This window comes from Dama dama, chromosome 22 (assembly GCF_033118175.1).
Source record: "Dama dama isolate Ldn47 chromosome 22, ASM3311817v1, whole genome shotgun sequence".
NCBI classification, from domain to species: domain Eukaryota; kingdom Metazoa; phylum Chordata; class Mammalia; order Artiodactyla; family Cervidae; genus Dama; species Dama dama.
In genome coordinates, this window is record NC_083702.1 from 15,408,736 (window position 1) to 15,436,685 (window position 27,950).

The 27,950-nt window shown below is 47.8% G+C and overlaps 1 protein-coding gene across 1 annotated transcript in view; it reads right to left on the bottom strand.

Moving 5' to 3' along the window:
* The window catches only part of ANO2 (anoctamin 2), a 340,921-nt gene that overhangs the window by 40,531 nt on the left and 272,440 nt on the right, over positions 1-27,950 (bottom strand). Inside the window, exons 16-19 of the mRNA XM_061124073.1 lie at positions 27,685-27,880; positions 15,073-15,184; positions 11,841-11,898; positions 11,591-11,691 (exon numbers count right to left, since the gene is read on the bottom strand). Of these exons, the coding sequence (XP_060980056.1) occupies positions 11,591-11,691; positions 11,841-11,898; positions 15,073-15,184; positions 27,685-27,880 (467 nt within the window). The remainder of the gene's footprint in view (positions 1-11,590; positions 11,692-11,840; positions 11,899-15,072; positions 15,185-27,684; positions 27,881-27,950) is intronic.

Genomic DNA, 27,950 nt, shown 5'->3' on the forward strand with positions numbered 1-27,950 from the left:
AGGAGGGGGCATGTTCTGCAGGCAGAAAAGAGAAAAATGACTAAGTCTTGATATCGAAGCCACTCTGACCTAAACACAGAGAGAGGAAGAACAAGGAAACAATCTGAGGCAGTCCTCTGTCAGGATAATAAAAGGATCCCCCACAAAGGATCAAGTTTCTTCAAATCCAAAGAAAATGAATTCTTTCTGCTGTTGGATAAGCAACAGAGAAGTGGCCCTACCTGTCAGATGCTCAGACAGTCCTATTGTCTAATGGGTGATCTATCCACCCTCTTCATGGGGAAAGGGGAGTGTTTAGAAAGTACTAGAAAAGATGCTATCTTACCAGCTCAAACATTTCCAGGTCTTAATAATATAAATAGCATATGTCCATTCTGTTAGTTCAGTCACTCAGTCATATTCAATGTCTTGCGACCCCATGGACTGCAGCACCCCAGACTTCCCTGTCCATCACCAACTCCTGGAGCTGGCTCAAACTCATATCCATTGAGTTGGTGGTGCCATCCAATCATCTCATCCTCCGTCATCCCCTTCTCCTCCTGCCTTCAATTATGTCCATTAAAGCCAAGCTAAACATTGTCTAACCACCACCATGGGGTAAGCTGCACTCATTCCCCACCCCCTAATTCATATCTGTGAAGCTCTAAGTCCCAGTGTGACTATATATCAAGACAGGGCTTTTAGGAAGTCATTAAAGTTCAGTGGGGTCATAAAGGCGGGTCCTCACCTAGAGGGTTGTTTGCCTTGTAAGAAAAGGAAGAGAGGGATATCCTTAGTGGTCCAGTGGCTAAGACTCTGTGCTCCCAATGTAGTTTCAATCTCTGGTCAGGGAACTAGATCTCACAACCTCAACTAAGAGCTTGCACGCTGCATCTAAAGATCCCACATGCTGCAAATAAGAAAAGGTCCGACATAGCCAAATAAATAAATACAACTAAAACTTTAATCTATCTCCACCATATGAGGTTACAGTGAGGAGACAGTGATCTGAAAGCCAGGAAGAAGCCCTCACTAGAAACCAAACCTGGCCGAGTAGATGAGTCAACTGCATTCAGGACGTTTTGGGTCTAAAATAATAACAAGATAATAATGGCACAGCCTCTCGGGGTTGGTATGAAGTTGAAGACTCCATAAACTTTAGTTTTCTCATCTATAAGATGAGAAATAAATATTAACTAGCCCATTGGGTCAGTTAAAGTAGAAAATCTATGTAATATGCTTAATTTAGGACTTGTTACACTCCAAGAGCTCCATAAATATATCTATCAATGTCCTTCTCCTCCTCTTCATCACAGGAGGATGTAAAGAATGGTCGAGATCCACAGATGCAAAGTTAGATAAAATATTTCATAATAAGATAGCAAGCAATATTTCTCTGATCTCAAGAAATTATGAGAAGACAAAAGGAAGCCTAAACATACTGACGTCAAACAGTATGAATTTAGGAACTGGCTGAGACCCTGCCTGTGATTCAGGACAGAGGGAGAGGATGAAGAAAAAAAACATAAAGAAGAGAGAGACAAAAAAGGAAAGACAAGAAGAGAAGGAGAGAGGGAAGGAGGAAGGGAAGGTCCAGGACCAGAACTCAAACTGAGACTTTCCCTCCAAGTGCCAGTAACCAGAAACTTGACCCAATCTTTACTGAAGAATAATAAATGGTTATAATTAATCATGGGAAATTAAACACATGAATATATCCCTATTGACTTCTGAACTGCTACTGTATTACTACACATGGTTGAATCACTTTGCCATATACCTGAAACTAATGCAATATTGTAAATCACTTATATTTTGATTTAAAAATGATAGAACAAAACCAAAAGCCACATAAGAAGTGAAAGACATTTGATGGGGACTTCCCTGAGATGGTCCAGTGGTTAAGAATCTGCTTTGCAGTGCGGGGGGTGTGAGTTTGATCCCTATTCGGGAAACTAAGACCCTACATGCCGCAGAACAGCTAAGTCCTCTTGCTGCAACTGCTGACCCCACACACCACAACTAGAGAGTCCATGAGCTGCAATGAAAGAGCCCACGTGCTACAACTACAACCTGATCAGTCAAATAAATAAATATTTTCTTAAAGGCATTTGATGTGTTTAATGAGGTACTTCAGCTGGGAAGTGGACACTTAAACAAACGTCACCCATCCTGTGTAATGAGTAATAGAAAGGGAGAGATTTAGGAGACGATGGTCAACCCAACCTGCAAGTTTTTCACGGGGAAGAAATATAAACCAATTAAATGACAAAAGATGAGCAAAGCAGCAGGAGAGAGAGAGAGAGTGCTGTGATGGGGAAAGGTGTGTGTTCTAGACACAGAGAATTATCTGTGCAACAGCCACAGACGGTGTGAGCATGGCTCACTGCAGGACTAAAAGGAGTTCAAAATGTTTGGAATGTGGAGTAAGAGACAGAAAGTGATGAAAGATGACTTGAGAGGTAGCCCAAGTTCATGAAGATGGCCTTTTAAGCCACCTGGATGCAGGGGTGCCAGTGAGAGATCAAGGTCGCAGAGGCTAGGACGGTTGTCATGGACACAAAGGGAAGCAGATAGATGGCAACATGCTTCAGAGATGGGGTTAAGCAAGTGGGGAACTGCAGTTGGGAAGGAAAGAGGGACCAAGGGTGATCTCTAGAGTCTTCAACCAGGTGTGTGGCTGGTGGCAGAGCTGGCTAAGCTGGGTGACACAAGAGAAGAGGGGGAGGAAGTGTTGTTGAGACGGAGGGTCTCATGAGACAATGAAGTAGGGAGGCCTAATAAGCCTTGCTATATGTGGTCTTGTTCTTGTTGTTTAGTTGCTCAGTCGTGTCCAACTCTTTGCAGCCCCATGGGCAATAGCCCACCAGGCTCCTCTGTCCATGGGATTTCCCAGGCAAAAATACTGGAGTGGGTTGCCACATCCTCCTCCAATATGTGGCCTGGAGCCCTGCAAACAGATCGAAGTTAGAGCTAGAGACCCAAGAACCATCACGGAGAGAACAGAAACCCTCACAATAAACATGTCTGTGGGCCGAGTGGAGGGGAAGGAACCTTCCAAGGAGGAAAAACAGAAGGAAAGAGGAGTCACGGGAACAGATGCTCAACCATGAGACCCCACAGCAACCAAGGCTGGGCTGGAGGGCAGATGGAAGAAAGACAGGGTGGTCAGCCCTGCGCTGCACCGTGGGCAGGTCCCAAAGTCCACAAAGTTCTTACGAACCCCCTTTCCCAGGAGCCTCCCTCCTGGAGATCCCAGTCCCCATTAAAAACATTAATAAAGGAAGTCCCTCCAGTGCAGGATTTAACAGGAATCCTGCACGTTGTATAATACACAGATGGGCCGTGTGGAAAGCCTCAGATGGTGATTCCGACCGTACGACGCACTCCCTTGTTAAAATAACTCCTTTGATGTTACCCTCATCTCCTTTTCATCTGCTCTTTCTCTGTCCCTTGTTAATGACAAGTTTCAGAAACTCTGTCCAGAACTCCGAGCCTTCCCCCTGTGTGTGCCCTACAAGCTCACCAGAAGACCACGGTGACCTTTGGTCACACCTTGCCTCCTCCCCTCGCCCCCAACCAGAGGAATCAGGACCCCGGGCAGTCTTCCAATGCCCCTGGCTCCACAGACCTCAAGCCTCGTGAAAGAAGGCAGAACTGAGCCTGGGATGGGGCACAAGAAGAGAAACACATCAACCTCTGAATTGTGTATTCCTCTTCTTGACATGGGACAGGATTCAAATTTGTTCCTTAAGCCTCTGATTCACAGCCAGATTCCACTGTACTGAGGGGAACACACACCTCCCTCTCCTGTGATGGCTTTAAAGAGAGACTGTTTTATGTCCTGAAATACAAGACATCACATTTATCAAAAAAAGAAGAAAGTTTACAAAATCTTCCTGGCTGTGTCCAGGGGTATGTTGCAGCTGTTTGGGGATGTGATCTGGTGCTTCTAGCAAGAATAGGGAACAGGAGACATTTTGACAGTGGACATATTAATCCATCTGCTCTGTCCATCTCAGACGTTACTCAGGAAAGAATCTGACACCTGAGGAAGACAGCATTTAGCCTTCTCTCTCTCTCTCTCTCTCTCTCTCTCTCTTTCACACACACACACACACACACACACACACATTCATCTCCATGAATGATAAAAGGCCATTTCCTATTTGCTTCATGGGATACTGGAGATGAATTCGAGATAAAATTATAGTGAGGAGCTGGGATGTACTGTGGTGTGTTTTGGGATCTGAAGTCCATTTTGCTCAAACACAGATGGGAAGGGTGGTGGGTGGTGTGTGTGTGTGTGGTGAGGGAGATGAGGACAGTCCCCATCAAAGGACTCAGGTAATAACTAGCACAAGATTGGATCCTGCCCTGCCACCAGCCACATCTGAAGTCACGTCAGAAGGAGCTGCCAGTGAGCATTATTCTGAGTCCCGTTGTGTTGAAAAGCACCTGCCTCCCCTCTGGAGAGCATGTGTCACAACTGTCAGGCCCGAGCAGTCTGGGGCTGCATGAGGGGGTAGAGCTCAAGGCCAGACCACACAACTTCAGTTTCATTTATCATCATGTCCTCATTGGTTACAGAGTTGCCCTTGAATCACCTACCACCCCAGTTTTGCTGCCTTCATTGAAAGCACTTCATTTTTACACCTCCAGGGACACGCTTCTGTTTGGATAGTGCCGGGACAGAGCTGGCCTTCCATGGGAGCCCTGACTGGGGCCCCTACAAGATTTAGGGGTAACAAGGGAGAAGTCTGGAAGCTGAAGATGTTTATCTGAGGTCCCAAAGGGCAGATGTACAGTATTCATGGACACACCTGGTATCTGTGCCAGCCTTGTAGAGATCCATGGGGTTAAGAGGTGAGAATATTGCTCTAAGCCAATGTTTCCCAAGCAAAGGATGAATTCCACTCACAGTCCATGGGATGTTTTTGGAAGGTCTCTAGACTTGGTCTTGGGCTTCGCTGATGGCTCAGAGGGTAAAGCGTCTGCCTGCAATGCGGGAGACCTGGGTTTGATCCCTGGGTTGGGAAGATCCCCTGGAGAAGGAAATGGCAATCCACTCCAGTACTCTTGCCTAGAAAATTCCATGGACTGAGGAGCCTGGTAGGTTACAGTCCATGGGGTCGCAAAAAGTCGGACACGACTTCACTTTCACTTTCACTAGAGTTGGTCTTATATCTCCTTAGCGGACCTGGGAGAATTATTCCCTTTACTGTTCTCAGCCCATCCCTCTGGTTGCATGCCTGGAGAAAACCCCAGTCCACCCCTGGTATGCTGTTAATAGCTCCAAGGCACTTGTGTGACTTCCTTTTCAATAAAGAGAATGCAGATCTTACACTAAGATCAATGATTAATAATGGATCATTTTTATTGTATTTCTTTCTACTGTTGTTTGCTATTCAGGGTGACTGATAGGGTTAGTTTTCCATTTTCAGAAATGAGATGGACTTAAAAAGTGAATTGGTTTAGAGGAAATTAATATGCAATGGCTGTTTAGGTAAATGTGAGTGAAAGTCACTCAGTCATGCTCCACTCTTTGTGTCTAGGTAAATAATGGAAAACAATTTGGAAGTTGCTGACAGTGACTAAAGATTGGGAAACAATCTAATAAAGAAGGCTGCTGGGCTGGTCGACTTGAGAAGCCACCAGAATTGTAGCGGTGGTGCTTTTCACAATACACAAGCATGCACGTATGCACACACAGGGAATCTAAGACAAACACTGCATCCTCAGAGAGATAAGTTAGAGCCAAGTACTTGGCTTACTAACAAAGGTCAGTTCGACAGTCATTAACATTTTAAAATTTTCTTTGGACGAATCTAGAAAATTGCTTTCAGAAGTAGACAATGAATGTAAAGATGTGTATAATCATATTTTTTACCAAACATTCTTATTCAGTATGATCACCTACTTAACTCCTCAGACTTGCTTTTGTTTTTTAAAAATCAAGTCTGGCCTCTAAGATTAATATTTATCTCCCTGAAGGAAAAAAAAAAGTTGGAGGCAGGTATCTGAAGGTACCTAAGAGCCACCATGAGCCACAAGTCTTTGGTCCCAGAATAGAAGAGAAAAAAGTTATCCTGAGTCCTGATAAGATCTCTTCCCTGGACTTGAAACACTCAGACAGCATCACTTGTAAACATAAAAGCCAGTGACACTCAGGAACACCTTGGCCGCCTGTAACACCCAAGAATGGCTCGTCCTTTCTCAGTTGCCCACGTTTTCTCTTTTCTAGAAAGCTGAGTATATAAGCAAGATGTATTTTTACAAAACAATGTATCTTTCTAGAATAACTTCCCCAAGGTTTTACAGTGAGTATTTTGTAATGCCTAGATTTAAACCCAGGTTTGTTGAAAAAAATCTCTATCCTACAGAGATGCACTGCCTCCATCAAAGAATTAAAGACCACTAGATCCAGTTTTTATAATTTATAATATTCCTTCCTCATCATCAGGCTCAACTGTCATTTCTCTTTTGCCTATTAAAAAGTGACAAAGTGAAGTGGCTCAGTCGTGTCTGACTCTTTGTGACCCCATGGACTGAAGCCTATCAGGCTCCTCTGTCCATGGTATTTTCCAGAGAAGAAAACTGGAGTGGGCTGCTATTTCCTGCTCCAGGGATCTTCCTGACCCAGGGATTGAACCCGGGTCTCCCACATTGTAGGCAGATGCTTTTACTGCCTGAGCCACCAGGGAAGCCTATTAAAGACCCCATTTTTTTCTTGCTTACCTTATGTTTCTCAACTCTGTCATATATAAGGATACTGCCAGGGGCATGAGCTTTGGCTGGATGAGTCTAATCCACTGACAGTGGGCTGTGAGTGGAGCGTGGAAGACCTATTAACCAAAATCATGGTGATTGAGTGAACAAAGGCAAGTCACAATCTGTAGAATTACTGAGAACTTTGTTTCCCTTGTGGCTCAGCTGGTAAAGAATCTGCCTGCAATGCAGGAGACCTGCATTCGATCCCTGGGTTGGGAAGATCCCCTGGAGAAGAGAAAGGCTACCCACTCCAGTATTCTGGCCTGGAGAATTCCAAGGACTACAGTCCATGGGGTCGCAGAGTCAGAAACAATTGAGCGACTTTTACTTTCACTTTGAAGATAATAGACTATAAGGCTTGGTGGAAGAACTTTTGCTCTACATCCCTGAATTCAACTATCCGATTAGGCTATATGTGTCCATTAACATACTAGAGATGATTAGATAGCATCGCCAACTCAATGGGCATGAATCTGAGCAACCCTGGGAGATAGTGAAGGATGAGGAGCCTGGAGTGCTGCAGTCCATGGGGTCACAAACAGTCAGACACAGCCTAGGGACTGAACAACACACTAAGAACTAAAATGAGGAAAAACTCTTCTGAAATAGAAGTGACTTGTCTTGGAATCAGCAGTGACCAGTTTCATTGACTAGAGGAGAGGTTCATGGAATGCTAGAGCTGAAATGACAATACTTTAGAGATTATTACGTTATTACATACTAAATATATATTACATTATATCCTGCTATATATTATGACTTATTAAATCCTTTTCATCAAGAGATGAGGACAGTGAGACAGGAAGTGACTTGCTCACAGCTCTATGAATTACTATGCAAATGCCACCAATTAAAGGGTGGCATATTAAACACACATCAAGCATAAGGAAGAAAATTTAGTCTGCAAGGAAAACAGCCAGGTGTAGGTTTCATCTGTCATGGAGTTGATGGGATTGATGGTTGGGGAACATCCAACACACTGTCCAAACACATGACTGATTTCTTTCCTTTCTTATACTCTAAAAAGACTTCTGGGTGCAGAGTGGATGGGCTAAGTGGTAGAACAGAGGCCCGGAAAAGAAAAAAGGGGCATCTCACACCTACAAGCTGTATCTAATTCCATCCAATGTACTGGAAAGACAGGTGTTTTCCCCAGATGTTTGGAGGGTATGGGCGACTATCCTTTGTAGCAGTGGTGGATGAGCTGGTCTCACAGCTTCGAAGGGGCACATCTTTTTCCAGTCTGTATATGTCCTGGATGTTGGTCCATAACAAATGTGTTCTCTCTGAGATGCTAAGCTCCTAGACCACAGGCACCATGTGTCCCACCAGCGTTACTTGATGACTATCACGGAATGACTGTCCATCAGAAAGCTGAGACCCAGGCATTATTTCAGAGGGTTGAGCTTCTCAAGACTGATGATTTCCTGACTGAGGACTGGAGGCTGGTTTAAGCAGACAGAGATGCCGGTCAATGTTCTCCTCCATCTCCTCCAAGAAAGATCACCTGCCCAAGTGCCCCCTGAGGCTGTCACAGTGTGGGGACAGAAAAACCGCCTGACTGATAGTGGGTGATGGTGAGACCCATTCTGAGCACTGGGACGGCAAAGTGTTCTGAGCGAATATGCAGGATTCTCGTTAAAAAAAGTTTTCTTTCCAGACAACTTTGGTTTTCTCCATTATAATTTTAGCCCTCTGTGTTTCTGAGAAAGACAAAAGAATAGCTTCCTCTGGGGACCTTTCAGGCAGTCGCTGTTCCTATAGGAGCAGTGACCAGGGTTGCTTTTCCTGAAGAAAGGAGTTGGAACATATTTATTTGCTAATTGTCCCAATCAGCTCAAGGAAGCTAGGGCTCAGCCACCTTTAAGCAGACTGAGAGAGGTTCTGGCTCCTGCCATGACCCTGGCATGCTCCAGGTCCCATCAGGGGACCACCACAACTTCTTTAAGCCACAAGCGAGTTAGGAAGTGTTCTGATAAATCTGTATGTTGTTTGTTTAAAGAAGATATCCACACCCAGGGGAAACTGTTTCTTTAAATGGCAGACCAACTGGTTACATATGACAGTGACAGCCTTCTTTCAAGACCTAGAGACAGTTGCCTGCTTATGAAGTCTTCCTTGATGGCTCTGAAATGCCTGGCCTTCACTTGTCTGAATTCTGACAGAGTCAAACCACAGAGAGAATGCCCAGTCACACACAGTCTATTTTGTCTCCCAAACTAAAAAAACTCATCTTTGAGAAGATAAGGACCATTGCATATATATTTTTATTACATACATATTTTTTTTTTAAAGACCATAGATCTTCTTTTTAAAACATTTATTTGGCTGTGCTGGGTTTAGTTCCAACATGCAGGATCTAGTTCCCTGACCAGGGATCAAACCCAGGCCCCCTGCATTGGGAGCATGGAGTCCCAGCCACTGGACCACCAGGGAAGTCTCAAATATTTTGTGTATAGGTTAAACCAAGAGGCTTGTGTTACAGACTGACTGTGTCCCCTCCAGAATCCATAAGATGAAGTCCTAACTGGCAATCTGAAGTGCAGGAGACCTGGGTTCAATCCCTGGGTCAGGAAGATCCCCTGGAGAATGTAATGGTTACCCACTCCAGTATTCTTGTCTGGAGAATCCCATGGACAAAGGAGGCTGGTGGACTACAGTCCACGGGCTCACACAGAGACAGACATGACTAACTAACAGCAACTAACACTTTCACTTACTCGGTTTAGATTAGGCCATGAGGGTGGGGTCCCATGATGGGATTAGTGCCCTTATATTATAAAAAGAAGGTGCCGGAGCTCTCTTTCTCTCCATATACATACAGAGAATGGGTCACATGAGCTTACATGGGATGGCAGTCCTCATCAGAACCAAACCTGCAGGCACCTTAATCTTGAACTTCATGGCCTCCAGGACTCAGAAATTAATGTCTGCACTAAGCCACCCAGTCAATGTTATTTTGTTACAGCAACTCAAGCTGATGAAGACAGCTGGGAAGGCTCAGACTGCAGTTTTTGTGGGTTTAGCTCTGTGATATCCAATTCTCATTTTTCACTCTGAGCCATCTGAACTGAGAGATGGAGGCAGCAGCATTCCCTGCAAGCCCTCCTGCCGTGTGGACAGTGTTGTTCCTGGTCCTGCAGCTCAGAGCCTGGCTCTCTATCCCTCACATCATATTCTGTTCATATTGTTCTCAAATTCCTTTGCTGCTTACACTAGTCAGAGTGGACTCCAAAGTCTGCCATTGAGACCCCAGTTCAATGACATGAACAAATGTAGCCGGAAAGAAAGGGATTAAACCAGTTTCTTTACTGCAGGACTTCTCAGAACCATTCAAATAATACGCAGAGTAAATCTCCAAGAGGGAGACAGAACAAGTGGCAGTATCTTCACTTAACCTTATGGGGACTGTCTGGTGAATGCATCCCAGAATGGATATAATCTTGCAAGTTTGCAAAGAACTCCAAGTCTGGTACAAACAATCCAGTCCTCCTAAACAGGGTTGGCTCAGCCTATAAGAGTTACCTCAATTTTCTCTGTCATTCCCTGGCTCTCTGATGCCAAGCTAGCTGAAAATATCTCCTGAAACAGACTTCTTTACACCAAAAAAATAAATAAATAAAAAGCCATAAAAATGAAAGGCAGAGAGAGCCACATTTTCTCTGCCTGAAGGTAGATTTTCACCTGTTGCATCCACTTTTGGGTCCAGTGGATGTGTGTCTGTGTTTATTTTCATGACTATCTCAATGCAAAACCTAACCAAAGAAGGACTTGTATGAAATTTGTATAAAACCATGTGGGAGGGGAGGGGAGAGAAGCCGCAGGAAAATCCAGCCTGTGTTTCACCAGCTATGCATCCTTCCCCTCTTAAGACCATGTGTGCCACAGTTCCTTAGAGATTTTTCTAAATGATTACATTGGGGTTCAGTCTTTCATATTCACGCATTTACTATAGTTCTTTTTAATTTGGGGGAACTTAGTTCCCCAAGCAGGGATTGAACCTGAGCCTCCGGCAGTGGAAGCATGGGATCTTAATCACTGGACCACCTGGGAAGTACCATCTACCATACTGAAAGGCTCTTTTACTTGCTCACTGGGAGGACACAGCATTAAAAGCATGATGCACTTTGAAGTCAGAGATATCTGACTCTCAGCTCTGTCACTTACTGTTATGGGTACTAACTGTTGTTGTTGTTTAGTCGCTCAATCATGTTCGACTCTTTACGATCCCATGGACTGTAGCCAGTCAGGCTCCTCTGTCCATGGGATTCTCCAGGCAAGAATACTGGAATGGGTTTCCTTCTCCAGGGGATCTTCCCAACCCAGGGATCAAATCCACCTCTCCTGCATTGCAGGCAGATTCTTTACCACTGAGTCATCAGGGAAGCAAGTGCTTAATCCCGCTGAGCCTCCAACATCCCAAATCAGATTGGCAAACAAAACATGCAGGAGGGGCACTACGTCATTGGGAAGCTATTGAAGAAACAGACAGAGGAGTGCTTCCTAGGTGACTCAGTGGTAAAGAATTCACCTGCCAATGCAGGAGATGCAAGACATGGGTTCAAACCTTGGGTCATGAAAATCCCCTCAAGTAGGAAATGTCAACCCACTCCAGTATTCTTGCCTGGGAAATCCCAGGGACAGAGGAGACTGGCGGGGCTACAGTCCATGGGGTTGCAAAGAAGTTGGACACAACAGAGCAACTGAGCATGCATGGACAGAGGAGAGAACAGCCACCCTATCTTAGAAGAGCAGAAGCCCTGAGATCTTGCTGGAAGTCTGACTCTGCCAGGCTCAGCCCTGGCAGCCACGAGCGGGGTGAGCAGAGCTCATTACTCACGGGACTCCAATCTCAAAGATGTTGTTCTGGATCAGCTGCTTCCCCAACATGATGATGCTGAGTTGGATGCACAGCTCCATGAGGCAGCCCCCGGGGGCACACTGCAGGAGGAGAAGATGCAAGAAGGGGCATCAGAAAGGCAAGGGCGTGAGCTTAGCCAGGCTGCAGTGGGGATATAAGGATGGGGCTGGGGCGGGAGGGGCACCTACGAGCCACTAGCCAGGCAGGAAACACCAGCGGCTATACTTGCCTCTTCCATGCGGTAACCATCAAACACATAAACATAGCTTCCGGGTCTACCGACAAACCTGGAAGGGAGAAGTGTGGGAAGAGTTAGGGAAAGAGAGAGGAAGGCAGGGCTGCCCCGAGGGTATGTCTTCCCAGTGGACCAGTCACTGCCCAATGTCCTCCTAGGAAGAACTGGCCAGGGCGGTGCTACTCCTCTGGGAAGGAGTTCACACCTGTTATCAGCTAACAATCACCTATAACACCAGGGGGTCACCTTTGACTAGGTCACATCCCAGGGCAGAGGGGTTGAGGCCGGGTGTGGTGTGGAGCTGGGGCAGTCATGTGTGTGTGTGTGTGTGTGTGTGTGTGTGTGTGATCATTTCAGAGCCTAAACACAACAAAGTTTGGATGGTCTTAGCAGGTGCATGCATGCTAAATTGCTTCAGTCATATCCAACTCTTTGTGACCTTGTGAACCACGGTTCACCAGGTTCCTCTGTCCATGGGATTTCCCAGCCAAGTGGGCTGCCATGCCCTCTTTGTCTTTAAGTGTACTGTCCTGCAACTTCTTCCTTCAACTTGTGTCAAGAACTGAGTTCTATAACTAACTATCCATTGGGATGCACATGCACACACTGCTATATTTTAAGTGGATAATCAACAGGAACATATTGTATAGCACAGGGAACTCTGCTCAATGTTACGTGGCACTCTGGAGGGGAGGGGAGTTTGGGGGAGAATGGATACACGCATATGTATGGCTGAGTCCCATCGCTGTCCACCTGAAACTATCGCAACATTGCTCATTAATCAGCTACACTCCAATACAAAATAAAATGTATTTTTAAAAAAAGAGTTGAGTTCTGACTGCAATTCCTCCACAAGGGCTTCTGATTTCCCAGGAAATGAAGGCCAAGATGCACTAAAACTGCAAGTGGAGATTCTTGAGACCAGAAACGAAGAATTCAGACTTCTTACTGAAAATACTCAAAGGAATGGAAGAAGCCTGTCTCATTCCTCTTCTAAGATCTAAGGGTTTAATTTATTAGGGAATAAGAAGATTGAGCAGATGGGGGAGGTGGAGAGGTACCAGCCAACCATGGAACCAGACAGGCCAATAGAAGAATCCTACTTTCTTGAAATGTTATCCGCTCACCCATCTCCTGAAATCTTGCTCATCTGTTGGAGGCTCAGCTTGACTTCCCCTCCTGGTGCAGTCTTCCTGTCTCTGTTCATAATTAAAAGTTCCCCTAACACTCTCTTTCCACCTTTTCTTACAGCCCTTACCGCAGACTGCAGTGTGCTGTTGCCAAGACTCTCCCTCTCAGCACACTACAAGTTTATCTAAGGGTCAGAGACCTACGATTTTTTTCCCCCAGAATATCATATGTATGCAAGTTTCTATTTATATTAAATCTAGACATAAATCACCAAAGAAGTATATAATCATTAATATGGATAACCACTCTGCTACTATAATTTCATGAGCCTCAAGTGCAGAGGTCCTGACAAGGAGTAGCAGTTTGGGTCACAAACACATTTATAGGAAATTATAAAGTGTGGACGATGACAGTCTTGCTATCGCTGCCTGCTTGATGAGCTCTTGGTCCTAAGGAAGCTTCCTGCTTAGCTGATGCCTAAGGGGAAATCTTGGCAGTACCTAGCTGATCTGACCACAAATGATACTTATCAGAAGCGATTTATACCCAGGACTATTATATAATAAAGAATATGACTGGTCATTGTCCTTGGTCCCTGGGAAGAACCTCTAAATCCTTGGAATTTCCTGATAGGAGTGTCTTTGTTATTCATGGTGGTCCCCTGGGACTAGACCTAAGTTTATGCTAGTAAGGTAATTCTTTTTTTTTTTTTTTTTAAGATTTTTTAGATTGGAGTATAATTGCTTTACAATGTTGTGTTAGTTTCTGCTGAACAACAACATGAACCAGCTATATGTATACATATATCCCGTCCCTTTTGAGCCTTCCTCCCATCCCCAACCCACCATCCCACCCCTCTAGGTCATCACAGAGCACTGAGCTAAGCTCCCTATATTACACAGTGTCCTCCCACTAACTATTAAAACATATTTTCCACATGATAGTGTATATATGTCAGTGCTGCTCTCTCGATCCCTGCCCCATCCTCTCCTTCCCCTATCATGTCCACAAGTCCTTTCTCTATGTGTGCATCTCTATTCCTGACCTGCAAATAAGATCTGTACCATTTTTCTAGATTCCATACATATGCATTAATATATCATATTTGTTTTTCTCTTTCTGACTTAGCTTTACTCTGTATGACAGACTCTAGGCTCATCCACATCACTACAACTGATCTAATATTGTTCCTTTTTATGACTATTATTCCACTGTATATATGTACCACAATTCTTTTTCCATTCATTCAGAATCATGGAGGCCAATGCCAGGAAGACCAACCACGTGATTAGAGTTGGGGCTTTGAGCCAAGTAAAGGCAGCCTGACCTCAGATGGGGGAGAGGGACTGGAGACTAAGTTCAATTACATGAGCCATGATTCATTCAATGATGTCTGGATAATGGGACCCCAATAAAAACTCTGGACACTGAAGCCTGGATGAGCGGTTGGTGGTGCATGTTGATGTGCCAGGAAGCTGACATCCTGAGGACATGTAAGCTTCTTTCCAAGACGCTCCTAGACCTTGCCTTATGTGTCTTTCCCATTTGCCAGTTCAGACTTGTAACCCTTTGCTGTAATAACACTGTAACTTTAGAGACAGCACATCCCAAGTTCTATTAGCTGTTCCCGTGAATTATCAAACCCTAGGGGGTCAGTGGTTGTAGCCAGTTGGGCAGAACCATCAGTGACCTGAGAGTCCCAGAGCTTGCAGTAGTGTCTGAAGTGAGGGCAGTCTTGTGGGAGACTGTGTCCTAATCTATGAAGTCCACATTGACCTGGGTAGATAGCATCAGATCTGCATTGCAAGACCCAAGAATCACTGGCTGGACATGAAGTTTTCTCCTGCCATGTCCTCAACTTGGGAGACACACATTCCTCTAGGATTAACCCTTCAGGGCCAAAGCCAATAACTGCAGATTTCCCCAAGTTATCAGAATCTGAAGATGTTAATCCAACATGATTAGTGCAGTCAGGTGGCAATAGGAGTGGGACACAGAGCTGAAGATGTAAGCTGACAATGGGGACAGGCTGACTCTAGTGGAGGACTGTCTTTGTGACCAATTGCCCTTCTGCATATGGCACCAAGATACTCACCTTCCCTTGAAAAAGGCCACATAGAAGATGGGTGAGTAGGCATTGACAAATTTCAGTAAGAAAGCTTTGAGGATCAGGCGCTCTTCAAATGTCTGCTCTGTTTTTGGAACCTCTGAAAGGGAAGATCAAAGCTGATCAGACAGATTTCTCACCTCCTTAGAGTGGTGACCCTGTGACATGAGCCATTATCTGTCTATTTACTCCTCCAGAGTAGAAACCCAGAGATCCATTGCTCTGGGACATTAGAACTGACTTCTTCTGTGAGGTCCCAAATGGTTTACCAGGTCAAGAGTATATAGGATCAATATATGTCTCTTTTCACTTCCCTCCTCTGATCCATGAAAGTGACAATTTTGCACTGTGCTCCTCAAAGAGAGGTCTGAGCAAGAAGAACAACCTCTCACCACCCCTGCTTCATCAAGAGGAATTCAGCTTTTATGGGCACAACTGTCACTTCTAGAGGATTTTACTAGAACAAACATCCCTGACAAAATGGTTTGTTGACCAGTGAACAAAAGTCAAGAAGCACTGAAGGCTTGGCTTGGGCACCAGGGCATTCATTGCTCCTCTTTCTCTCCTCCTTTGTCTTTAGCAGGAAAGCCCTCCCTGTATGTCCTTGGCACAGGTTGAGACATCTTGAGTCGATTCGCTCAAATGATAGAGGTTCATCAGATAAGCAAGTGAAATAAACACAATCTGAGTCTAAGGTCTCTGCCTCGGGAGTCACAGCATCCATGGGTTCTATCAGGTCAAGGCAGGGAGTCAACCAATGTTCCCAGGAGACCCTGAGGAAAACTGAGCAGAAACCTCACTGGTGCCTTCAGAAGACTCGAGACCCATGGAGCTCCATGGACAGCTGAGCAGAGAGCTCAGAGGGGTCTACGCAGACTGTGACAAAGAGCTTGGCAGAGAAGAGGTTACTGGGCCATGCTCTTCAGGGACAGAGGGAAAGCACTAACCCCACATCAGGTGCATCAGTGATGACTAGAGCCACCCTGGACTGTGCACCCTGAGGGGACTCAGGATGGAGAACACAGGGTCCTGGGCCCAGGTAGCTGAGGTGCATGTCAAAGGGATGATTTCAATGAGCCCAGATATACGTAAAAACGCACTAGCTTCATTAACTCCAGGTATCTGCTTTTCTTTAACTAACAATCATCTTTTGCTATTCTGACTACCTGGTTTTTGTTGCAGAATCTCCTATCTATCCTGGCTCCTCCCTCACCTCTTCAGAGCTATCTCGCAGAGCCATGCCTTCTGGGCTTAAGTCCTCAGAAAGTCCACTGAATAAAACATACTTCTCAAATTTTAGGCTGCACATTTTTTTTCAGTCAACAAAAGGAAGCAAGGAAGGAGGGAAGGAGGGAAGGAAGGAAGAAGGGAGGGAGGGGGCATTTTCAACAGGAATTTGAGTCTTTGCTCCATGAACCTGAAGCAGTCAATTCAACAATAACTTAACCACATCTTGTCTCTCACTTTTAAGTAATTTGGGGGTAAGAAAATGAAAACTGATGTCACCTGAAAAGTAATCAGGTGATATTACTTAAACAGGTCTGAGGATCTGAAAATCTGGAAAAGTCACCTTGTAAATGTGGCTAGAAGGGGATTAGGGATGAGGTCCAGAGAGGCACGTGTCTTTGATTTTCTTTTATAATCGCCTTTGAACTCTTGGTACTTAGATCTCCCAATTCGTACAGGAATTTCCTCCAAGCTCTCTGGAAGGAGAATCTGGTCCCTTCAGAGCATTTTGCTCCAACTGAAAATGAGTGGCTCCCTTCTTCCATTCTAATAAATCATGGGCCTGGTTATTATTCATTAGGATTATTTCTATAAACAGCCCGTGCCTATGCTTTTAGGGCCATGAGCCATCATAAATAATGGGCATATCCAATAAACAATCCAAATCTGCTTGATAGTCCACTAAATCAGCTGGGGGCCCACGGCAGAGAAGCTATGAGACAGGCCATGCCCAGTGCTCTGCTGAGGCTTCTGGGGAAGGGGGGGGGGGGGGCCCGAGGGAACACAGCCCCAGGGGAGGGAGTGAGTGGGGGCCCAGGAGCTCCATGTGACTTTGGGTCTCTCTCTCTCTCTCTTTTAAAATTGAAGTACAGTGAGTTGATTTACAACGTTGTGCCTATCTTAGAATGGGTCTCTTTCAACAGCAAACATGAGGAGCCTCACCTGCCTGGGACGGTGAGATGGAACAGGTTTTGCAGGGTCCCCTCGGGGTGGGATGATGTCTACAGGACAACTAGGGCACTTCAGAACACTGGGCACCATCCCCTGAGAGGACACAGAATCCGGAGTGGTCCCCATCTGAGCCCATGAGAAAATAGCCCAGCCTTGTGTTAAATAAAACTTCAAATAAAAAGCCTTTAGACATCAACTGCTTCCCAGGTGGCTCCGTGGTAAAGAACCCATCTGCCAAGCAGGAGATGTGGGCTCCATTCCTGGATCGGGCAGACCCCCTGGAGGAGGGAATGGCAACCCACTCCAGTATTCTTGCCTGTAGAGTCCCATGGACAGAGGAGCCTGGCAGGCTTTAGGCCATGGGGTCACAAAGACTTGGACATGACTGAGAAACTAAACAACAATAAGACGGATGGAGAGGAGCAGTCAACATGGTGACAGCGTGAGAAGGCAGAACTCAACCCCTCTCCACCTTCACAGGCTCCTGAAACCTCACCTCCCCCAGGAAGCCACCCCAGGTTGACTGGAGGCCATCTGGATTTCACCAGCTGGAGTGGATTTTGGACAGAGGGCAGACTTTAGGACCAGGAGGGACCATGAGATAGAATTCCTGTGCCTCGTCCTTACCCTTCTCCCTTTCTTTTAAGTGTTAAACCTCAGGTGCATTGTGTCATGAAAAAATATGAGTATAAATGACCCAGCTGTAAACTGCCTTGGAAAATAATTAGTATGAAAGCCCAAGTGAGTCCCAGGGGGCCAGCTCAGAATTCAAAGTCCCTGGAGTGCCATCTTTGTCATATGGAAACAGCATGACGAGCAAGGGGGTGTCGGCTGCGGAATCGGAAGTTTGGAAGAGCAACTCGTCTGAACTGGGTGTCCCCAGCGATCCAGCAGATACAGATCCATGGCGGCAACCAAACTGAGGCGACTTCCAGGTGTGAATTTCAGCCACTTCCAGCCCTAACACCACTCTGGGGTGGAATCGAGGCTGAGTCCGAAAGCAAAGGTGCCGCTCGCTTCCCACCTCTCCCCCAGGGCAGATCCCGCTTTTGCAAATAGTACTGTTTCCTGACAGCCCAACCATCTGGTCTTCCCTCCATTTGTGTGTGTGCACGGGTTTGTATTTGTGTGTAGGGGGGTGGGGGTGGGGAGGGAGGCGGCCCCAGCCTCCTGTGTGATGTTGCTGCCTTGTTTATGCCACGGGGAGGGAATCACCCTGTCAGAAGCCAGCCAGCTGGGTAACCAGGCAGCCAGTGCACTGCTCGAGGGCGAGCTTATGGATGGGTGTTCCTGAGACACTCCTGGAGCCCTGGAGAGATTCCAGCACAAGGGGCCCCGCCCTTAGAGTCAGGAAGATGACTGCGGGCCCCCTAGACAAAGGGACTGGAGACCTACTGTGCACTCACAGTCCAGCCCCAAGTGTCAGCCCCCTGGGGCGTGTCTTCTCTTTTTCTGTTGGAGAATCACTGCTTTACAATGCTATGTTAGTTTCTTCTGCACAAGGAAGAAAATCAGATATATGTATACATATATCAGAGATGCAGGAGACATGGGTTCAAACCCTGAGTCAGGAAGATCCCTTGGAGGAGGAAATGGCAACCCACTCCAATATTCTTGCCTGGAGAATCCCATGGAGCCTGGCGGGCTACAGTCCATAGGGTCGCAAAGAGTCAGACATGACTGAGCAACTGAGCATGCACAGCATATATATATAAATATCCCCTCCCTCTGGAGCCTCCCTCCCGCTGTCCCCCATCCCACCCCTCTAGATCATCACAGAGCACCAGACTGAGCTCCCTGAGCTACACAGGTGCAGTCTGAAGTCAAGAACATCTGCTGTCAGGAAGACGATGTAGCAGGCACTCTGTTAGACCTTTCATTTGTACGCATGTTTCTCTTCTTTGGTGAAAGAGGCTCTAGCAAGTTACCCCAACATCTCTGACCAGCCCCCTTTCTTAGAAGGCTGGGGTGGCATCACTTAGGGTGATGAGGACCCCTATCTTATAGTCACTGAGGGTCACCTCCTCAAAGAGAGCTGGGATGAGGTATCATCCAACCTACTGTGTTTTGAAAGTTTATGAAGACAGGCTGTATACAGCTAGGGTGGGTTTCCAGGGAGAAGGGAATCTGGGTCTGTGTGACAGATGACAGCGTGGGGATGGGGATACAGGTATTATATGTCTGAAAGCTGGGCACCCTCATAGTCGTAGACACTCGATGGAGAGGACTGTGCTTCCTTGAAGAACGCAGTGGCCGGTCTGGGACCTGCAGTGAGGAAGGACCAGCTCAGCAGTGGTCCAGCCTTCCCTGTCTGATGGGACAGGCCAGCATCCAGCAGGAATGTGCTGTAGCAAGGAGACATGGGAGTGAAGGGCTGGTCACACTCCAGGGAATGTCCCTGTTTAAACATGGATGTTGGCCTGACCCGGTCTAAATGGTCAGCATCCCAGCAAGAAACAGAATTCACCACACAAGGTTCAGAGGAAGGGATGTAAATGAAGGCACAGTTTTGCTAGAGGTGAGGCTAAATCATGGAGAAATGGCCCCAATTCTGTCTCCTGTACCCGCTAAGCTCCTTCCACTGCTTCCCATTGGCTGAACCCAGCCCACAGTCAGGCTTAGGGGCGCCCATGATACAATCTGCTGGGCCTCAGGGCACAGACCAAGGCGGAGAGGTGGGGAGAAGGGACCTGGAGGGAAAACATGGTCAATAGAGCATGATCACCCTGACTCCCTTCCTTCTCACGGATTAAGGTGCTGGGTTCTTAGAAAACTCAAAAAAAGGGAGAGGAACATATGGGCTTCTTGCTAAAAGGATAGATAAGTGCTCAGGGATTAACTGGAAAAATGAAAGAGATAATGTTCGTAGCTACAGCTCAAGTTTGGAAGGAATTCTTGCCAGTTATAAAAAACTATTATAAGTAGCAGTGTTACTAATAATAGTTCCATGTAACTGGAATGAATTGTTCTACAAACTTGGGCTACAGGCATGCTCACGTCGTTTGCATTATGAGCAGCAGCCCCCCACCATCTTTCAGCTTCCCAGACAAAATGTACAGTTCCTGCTCGCCTCGTGGAGGGGGCCTCAGACAATGGCAGAATCAACTCTGACCACACCCTTCCCCTGGCCCCCCACATGCAATGGGCAGGAGGCCACCCAGGGAGTCAGGAGCTGGTGGCAGAGCAGGAAGACAACCCAGCAGATCTGACTCTTGGGCCAGATTTCAATTACCAGCACTGTAGTCTCCCCACTAGGAAGGCCTAGGTCCCAGCCCAGCCCACATGTGGCCACACACATCCACACACATCCACATGCCTCCACATGTGTTCACATGTACCTACACACATCCTCACATATCCACGTGTATCCACGTGTCCACACGCACCCAGGTGCATACACACATCCACATACATCTACACATATCCACATGCATCCATACATATCCAGACACATCCACCATATCTACATGTAACCACATGTATCCACACACATCCACACCTACCCACATACATCCACATGTATCCATATGCATCCACACACATCCACAAGTATCCACACACATTCATACACATCTACATGTATCCACACATCCACAAGTATCCACACACATTCATACACATCTACATGTATCCACACACACCCACCTGCCGCCCATGTGCATCCACACACATCCACATGTATTCACATGTACCCACGTGCATAATACACATCCACATGCATCCACACATGTCCTTGCTCTGGAAGTCCACTCCCGTGCAGACTCTAGCTATGGGAAAGCTGGTTCCCCTTGCACTGGTGCCCGGAACCCTTTCAGCAGCCCTCCACCCTGCGCTCTGAAAACACACGTCGTCCACATCTGATGGGAAATTAGATCCATTCCTGTAAACCCAAAACATTCCTCTTTAAAGAATCTGTGCGGTCCGGGCGGCCTCTGGTACTGAGGTTCCCACCGCCTCTTCCTTTCCTCCCCGTCTCCTCTGCTTAGCGTTCAGATACAGCCTGTGCAGAGGATGGCTTAGAGCTGGAAGCATTATTCTAGACTCAGGACTTCCTGGTGGTACTTCAATTCTTCAAAAAATAATTTTTTTTTCATTTAAAAAGCAAGTGGGACCCCAAAGTTGGTGAACCTACAGAGGTCTGCTCTTGCTGGCAGGCCTGCATGGAGCAAGAGGCTTGCTTCCACTGTCTCCCCACTAATCCCCAGAGATTGTGCCCCCCCCCACCACAACCATGCCTTGCAACCCGCCATCCTCATGGGTGGCTGCATTGATTTTAAACTCTTCTGGAACCTCTGGTGTGTTTTATTCTCCTTTCCCTGCACTTTTAGAATTCCCCGAGGCAAAAGGACAGCTACGTATTACTGGACAGTGGACTGCTGTTGTCTCAGCCAGGACACAGAAGCCTCACTGCTCAGTCAGAGGCCCCTGGGCCTGTGGGAGGGTCAAGACCACCGTGTACTCAGGGCTGTTCTGAGGATTTAATATACTAAGGTACATGACGTGCTTAAAGCAGAACTCGGCACGGGTGTGTGTGTTTGTGTGTGTGTCTACACACACATGCCACTACTAACCATGGGCATTGGTGAAGTTTCTAAACCTCTTCAGATTCCTCATAAGTAAAATAAAAGAAACGACCAAGTGCTATTGTGAAAATTGGATGAAACACTGTATGCAAAATGCCTGCCAGGAACACGAAGGGTGTCAGAAAATCAAGTCCTTTCTTCCCCTCTCCTCCTTCCGTCACTTCCCTGCCCCCAGGGTAGCGATGCTCAGGAGCAGGGTACTTAGTGCTATAGTGCTATTTAAACAAAGTCACAAATGCAGCCTCTTCCTAAGAACTGGAGGCTTTGATCTGACACAATAATTGTGTGTCAGGTACACACAGTGACTAGTGACCCTGTAACTAGGAGAGGCTTGGTGAAGTGTAAGGAGGAATCTGTAGCCCCACACACAATCCAGAACTAGGCAGAGTTTTGGAAGGGAGAAGTGGAGGAGGAGGGGGAGGAGGAGAAGGAGGAGAAGGAGCTGGAGGAGCTGGACTTAGGGAACCATGTTGATGATGACAAGCAGATGGCAGCTGGATCATTCAGCCATGAAGCCTGGTGTCAGCCCTGCCCTCCTCACTCAGCCTGGAGTTAGAGGTCATCCCTGCAGCTACAGGATGAACGGGGGCCCCTTCCAGGCTAAGCCAGATCCAGGCCCATGTGGGTCACAACAAGACCCTGAATATCCTGCTCCACAACACGCAAGCTCAGAAGCTCGCCATCAAGGGCACAGTGCACCCCATGCCCTGACCCATGGAGGAAGTTGCCATGGTCTGAATGTCTGTGTTCCCCTAAATTCACAAGTTGAAACCCTAACCCCCCAGAGGTGATGGTATGAGGGGGTGGGGACTCTGGGAGGTGCTTAGGTCATGACGGTGGAGCCCTCAGGAATGGGATTGTGAAACTGGAAGCATTAATTGCTCAGTCATGTCCAACTCTTTGCAACCCCAGAGACTGTAGCCCACCAGGCTGCTCTGTCCATGGGATTCTCCAGGCAAGGAAACTGGAGTGGGTTGCCATACCCTCCTCCAGGGGATCTTCCTGACCCAGGGATCGAACCTGCATCCCCTGCCTTGCAGGCAGATTCTTTACTGCTGAGCCACCAAGCAATGGGATGAGCGCCCTTATAAAAGACCCTGCAGCACTCCCAGCCCCCTTCCACCCCTTGAGGACACAGCGAGGAGATAGCCATCAGCAGCCCGGAAGAGGCCCTTCACCAGGAGCCGTCCACACTGGTACCCTCATCCTGGGCTCCAGAACCCTGAGGCATGAGTTTCTGTTGTTTACCAACCACCTGGTCCATGGTATTTTGCTATAGCAGCCAGAACAAACTACGACAGACACTCACCTTGAGCTGATCTTCCTGCTGACCCTAGGGTCTTGCCTCAGACCCTGGCCTCCCAAGACGCCAAGCCCCCTCCTCTTGGCCTGGGTGGTCCTGCCCCGTTCTTGCTTCCTCCCTCCTCCAGGAACTGGATCCTCTCCCCGTGACACCCTGTGACCCCTCCAGGAAAGAACACATCACTGGGGACTAAGACAGTCCTTGTCTTACCTCTTCACTGAGACTCACAAACGTCAGGGATTGATGCTTGCTGAACCAGGCCACACACTTAGCACAGTGTGCCTTGGCCAACAAGGTCTCAAAGCATCTCTGTTTCCCTAGCAACCCCGCCTGCCCGCCCCCCCGCCACCACCATGGGCTTCTGCTCAGTCCTTCAACCACCAAGACCTTGTTGCCTCCAGATGATGGTGTGTCTTGCACCTGAACCCACGACTACTGTTGTTCTGGTCATCAGGTAGACAATCTCTGTCTTTATCTATCACTTCGGAGTCCATCCATCACACTCAAGGTAGTTAACAAATTCTGTCTTTTGTTATAAATATTTGTGGCAAGATGGACCTCAGCTAGGCCTAGACCGGGGCCTGTCCGGGGACCTCCCAGGGAATGGGTCTTCCATCGCCCAGCTTTGCAAGAAACACTCGGGAACTCTTGGAGTTGTTTACCCCAGCTGTTTACACCTAGTGAGCAAAGCACATGGTCACCACCTCCTCACGCACCAGGAGATCAGGGGCAGGATGCCAGATGGGCATTAAACCCGGCGTGAGAAGGCAAAAGGAGCCCTTGTGCTTGGCAGGACCCTCATTCCATCAGGCACCTTATCCTCAGTTTCATGTTCCTTGCAGGCCTGGGAGCTCTGAAACCACACCTCTGCCGGCAGGTCGGCTGGTCACACCCTGCTGTGTGTGACTGTCTCATTAGTGTGTGAACTCTGCCAGTAAGAACAATTCCAGTCTTTGGATCTCTTTGACACATCTTCCAGTCACCCCTCCATCATGGCAACTCTGCAAGAGAGAGGTTCATCCCTCTCTCTCTCTTTTTAATTTGGTGGCACCAGTTCTTAGATGGGACACATGGCACCTTAAGGTGTGACATGCAGGATCTTAGATGCAGCATGGGGGATCTAGTTCCCTGACCAGGGGTCCAACCCAGACCCCCTGCATTGGGAGGGTGGAGTCTTAGCCACTGGACCACCAGGGAAGTCCTTCCCTGGTTCATTTTCACATTTCCTCAAATCCCTTGGTGAGCAGGCAGGGTTGAAACCACGAATGCATAAAAGTTCGCTTTAGCCTCTCCTGTGGCCTACAGAATGCCTTGCCTGATGGTATTCCTTGGGAAAAAAAAAAACAATCTGAGTGCATGAGTGAAAAGAGAGATGTATTTCACCCGTAAATGCACCAACAAGCATGGGCTAAGATCTACCAGGGAGCCGGTTGGGGAGGAGAGAACTGAGATGTCAGGCGGACGGGCAGTTCTCCAGGGCTGTGTGGCCTGGCTGGAGTGAGTCACAGAGACCTTTCTTGGTCATGGAATGTCCACGAGCTTCCACACATTTCCAGCCTCTTCCTGATCAGGCCGCTTCTAACCAGCATGCTGTGGGCAGAGGCGATGAACTGTTCACCGCTGTGACAGCCTCCACGTGACCCTCCAGCACTCTCTGTCCCTAACACGTGCCCACATGGCCTCCGTCGGTCTGGGTCCCCGGTGACTCTGTAAAGCAGAGACCCTGCCCTGCCATGCTGCGTGAGCGAGAACCAATACACACCCTTGTAGTGTGCAACTGAGATTCTACAACACAGCCTCATCTGGTCTAATACAGGCTTCCCAGGTGGCACTAGTGGTGAAGAACCCGCCTGCCAATGTGGGAGACATAAGAGACGTGGGTTCAATTCCTGGGTCGGGAAGATCCCCTGGAGAAGGAAATGGCAACCCACTGCAGTACTCTTACCTGGAGAGTCCCAAGGACAGAGGAGCCTGGCGGGCTCCAGTCCATTGGGTCACAAACAGTCGACTGAAGCCACTTTGCACTCAGGCACTGGTCTAATACTGAGAAAGATTGGGACGATGGCAGAGGGGACGGGACAGAATTCCCATGAGTGGAGCATACAGGGGGACACTCCCAGCATTTCCCCACTTGAGGGGAGTGTGATTAGCTAAGTCCCTGCCTGTCTCTCTGCTTCACTCCTTCCTTCTCCTCTCGGATGGTTGGAGTGGAGGGTGACATGGCAACCCTCGCCTGCCCCTCTGCTCTGCCCTTCATGGGGAAGCAAAGGGCCTGCAGGAGGCAGGAGCTGTTCTGTGCCCACCCCTGCCATATCCTAACACCTGCAGGGCCTCCCTGCCCACTGCTGCCTGCCAGGGGACGCCACTCTGTCTGGAACCTGGAATAGGAAGCCGGTTTAGTTCTCCTGCGAAGCTGCTTTCTCCCGTGTAGCCTTTTTCAGCTTTTAAGTTGAAACTTGGCTTTTGTCTACATCTGCCTTCACCTTATTTCTCAGCAGGTTCAGTAATCAGGCCAGGAGGATGGTACTTTTTACTGGATGCCCCTTGTGTGTATGCTCAATTGTGTCTAGCTCTTTGCAATCCCATGAACTGTAGCCCAACAGACTCCTCTGTCCATGTAACATCCCAGGCAAGAATACTGGAGTGAGTTGCCATTTCTTACTCCAGGGGATCTTCCACCCCAGGGATCCAACCCAAGGTCTCCCACATTGGCAGGCAGGTTCTTTACCACTGCACCTCCACCCTGCCTTGAACTTGAGCAAATACTTTTCCATCATCAGTAGAGTTCTCAATTTGACATCCAAAGTCCTCCACCAAAATATCTGGGCTCAGCCAACTCTCCAGGCCTGGTGTCCCACCATGCTGTGCCCTGGACAAGCCAGGACCTGGAGCACCACCACGTGGGCTCCCCTCAGCGTCCTGGACACACCTCCTGTTCTCTTCCATCTGCTGAGCTTTGCCCCCTCAACTCTCTCACATTTAAGTCCCCCAATTCTACCCATCGTACAAGCCCAGCCCACGTGCTACTTCCTGTCGAATCTCCCCGTCCTTGCCAGATTTCTTATCCTGATTCCTCTGCCAAGGACCTTCCTCTCCTCCCTCCACACATGCCTGTCTAAGGTCCACGTCCACTGATCTCCAAGCTCTCCAACTGGATGCTCCCACGTGGAGCCTCCCCTGAGCCCCCAGGGGCATGGAAGACTCATCCTAAGTGCTTCTATGGAATCACTGACAAACACACTGAAGTGGAATTCTCTGCCCACTTTTCTTAAGAAACATATGAAGGAACCCAGATAACACTTCTATATAAACACACACATGCCCAAAGACAGCAGAACGGCCAGATGGTAAATTGCCTACATTCCACACAGAAACTAAATTCACTGCCCACCAGGAGAAGTGGCCACACCAGAGAAGGCACTGAAAGAGTCACTGCCATTAGTGAACCCTTTCTGGAATTCTCTGCGCCCCAGGAAAGGCTCCCTTGAAGAGGGGGTTTATCCGGTCAAGTGTCCATTTACAACTTGATAGCACGTTAAAAACATCCCTTCACGAATTTCACTCCCCTGAGGTTACTGAGAGGCTGAGACCACTGGTCCCTGGACTCAGAGAGGGAAAGAGATGCTTCCAGGCCACCCAGGATAAAGACAGTGAGGAGAGGGTCTCAGCTCCCTGCGGCGCCCTCCCTGCCCCGTCCCATCTAAGAAGCATAAGTGCCGGAAAGTGGTGCTCAAGCAATAGCAGCTTATGGCTCGAATGACACGTCTGAATGCTGAGGCCACTGCATTTTTCTCACTGGCTGGGAGCTTGGGAAGCCCGATACACCCCTTTGAAGTCTGCTCAGAGCCTGGGGAATGCATGGATTTGTGGGGACCTCTGACAGTATGGGGGCAGATAAGACTCTCTTGGGCTCAAGTATCAAGAGACTTTCCCAACTTTGTAAATGTTGCTGGGAAAATAAGGAGAATGAGAACTCTTGTTTTTTTTTTTTTTTTTTTTTTTTTTTAAGCAGGAAGTATTGAAGCCCTTTTGCTTCTAACTTAGGCTAAAAAGAATAGCATGCTCAGTAGCTAAGTTGTGTCTATCTCTTTGTGACCCCATGGACTGTAACCTGCCAGGCTCCTCTGTCCATGGGATTATCCCAGGCAAGAATACTGGAGTAGGTTGTCATTTCCTTCTCTAGGGGCTCTTCCCGACACAGGGATGGAACCCACATCTCCTGCACTGGCAGGTGGGTTCTTTACCACTGAACCACCAGGGAAGCAGAAAGAACAGACCCCATGACTGCTCTTGGGCGATAAAGAGGCCATCAACTTGGGCCAGAGGACTACTGATCGAGAATGTTCCAGGAAAGATTCCTGCCTGGGCAGAGACCCTCCAAGGATCTTGATCCTTGATCCTTCTCCTTTCTCCACTTCAAGTGCTCTGGACTTCCTTTGTTTTATGCTGGGTCACTGCGACCAGAAACCTTGCACACACTGAACTGACCACACACTATGGGGCTCAAGGGGAGCGTGGGAGGTGGCGACTCCATACCGATTTTGGTGAGCCACTTGGCCACGGCGCCGTAGATCTCATCCAGAATGAGAATGACCACCAGGTTGATGATGACCGCCGTGGCCGTCACCGTCACCCGGACGTTGGAGCGTGTGGCCTTGTTGAGAGACAGAGCAGCTGCAGTAGTGATGCGATAGACAATGACCCCAAAGACGATGGAGAAAGTCAAGGCGATCTGTTAGGGAAGACAGGGAGAGTCACAGGTCAGTGGACAGCTGCTGCCTAACTACAGCTAGACCCTATGC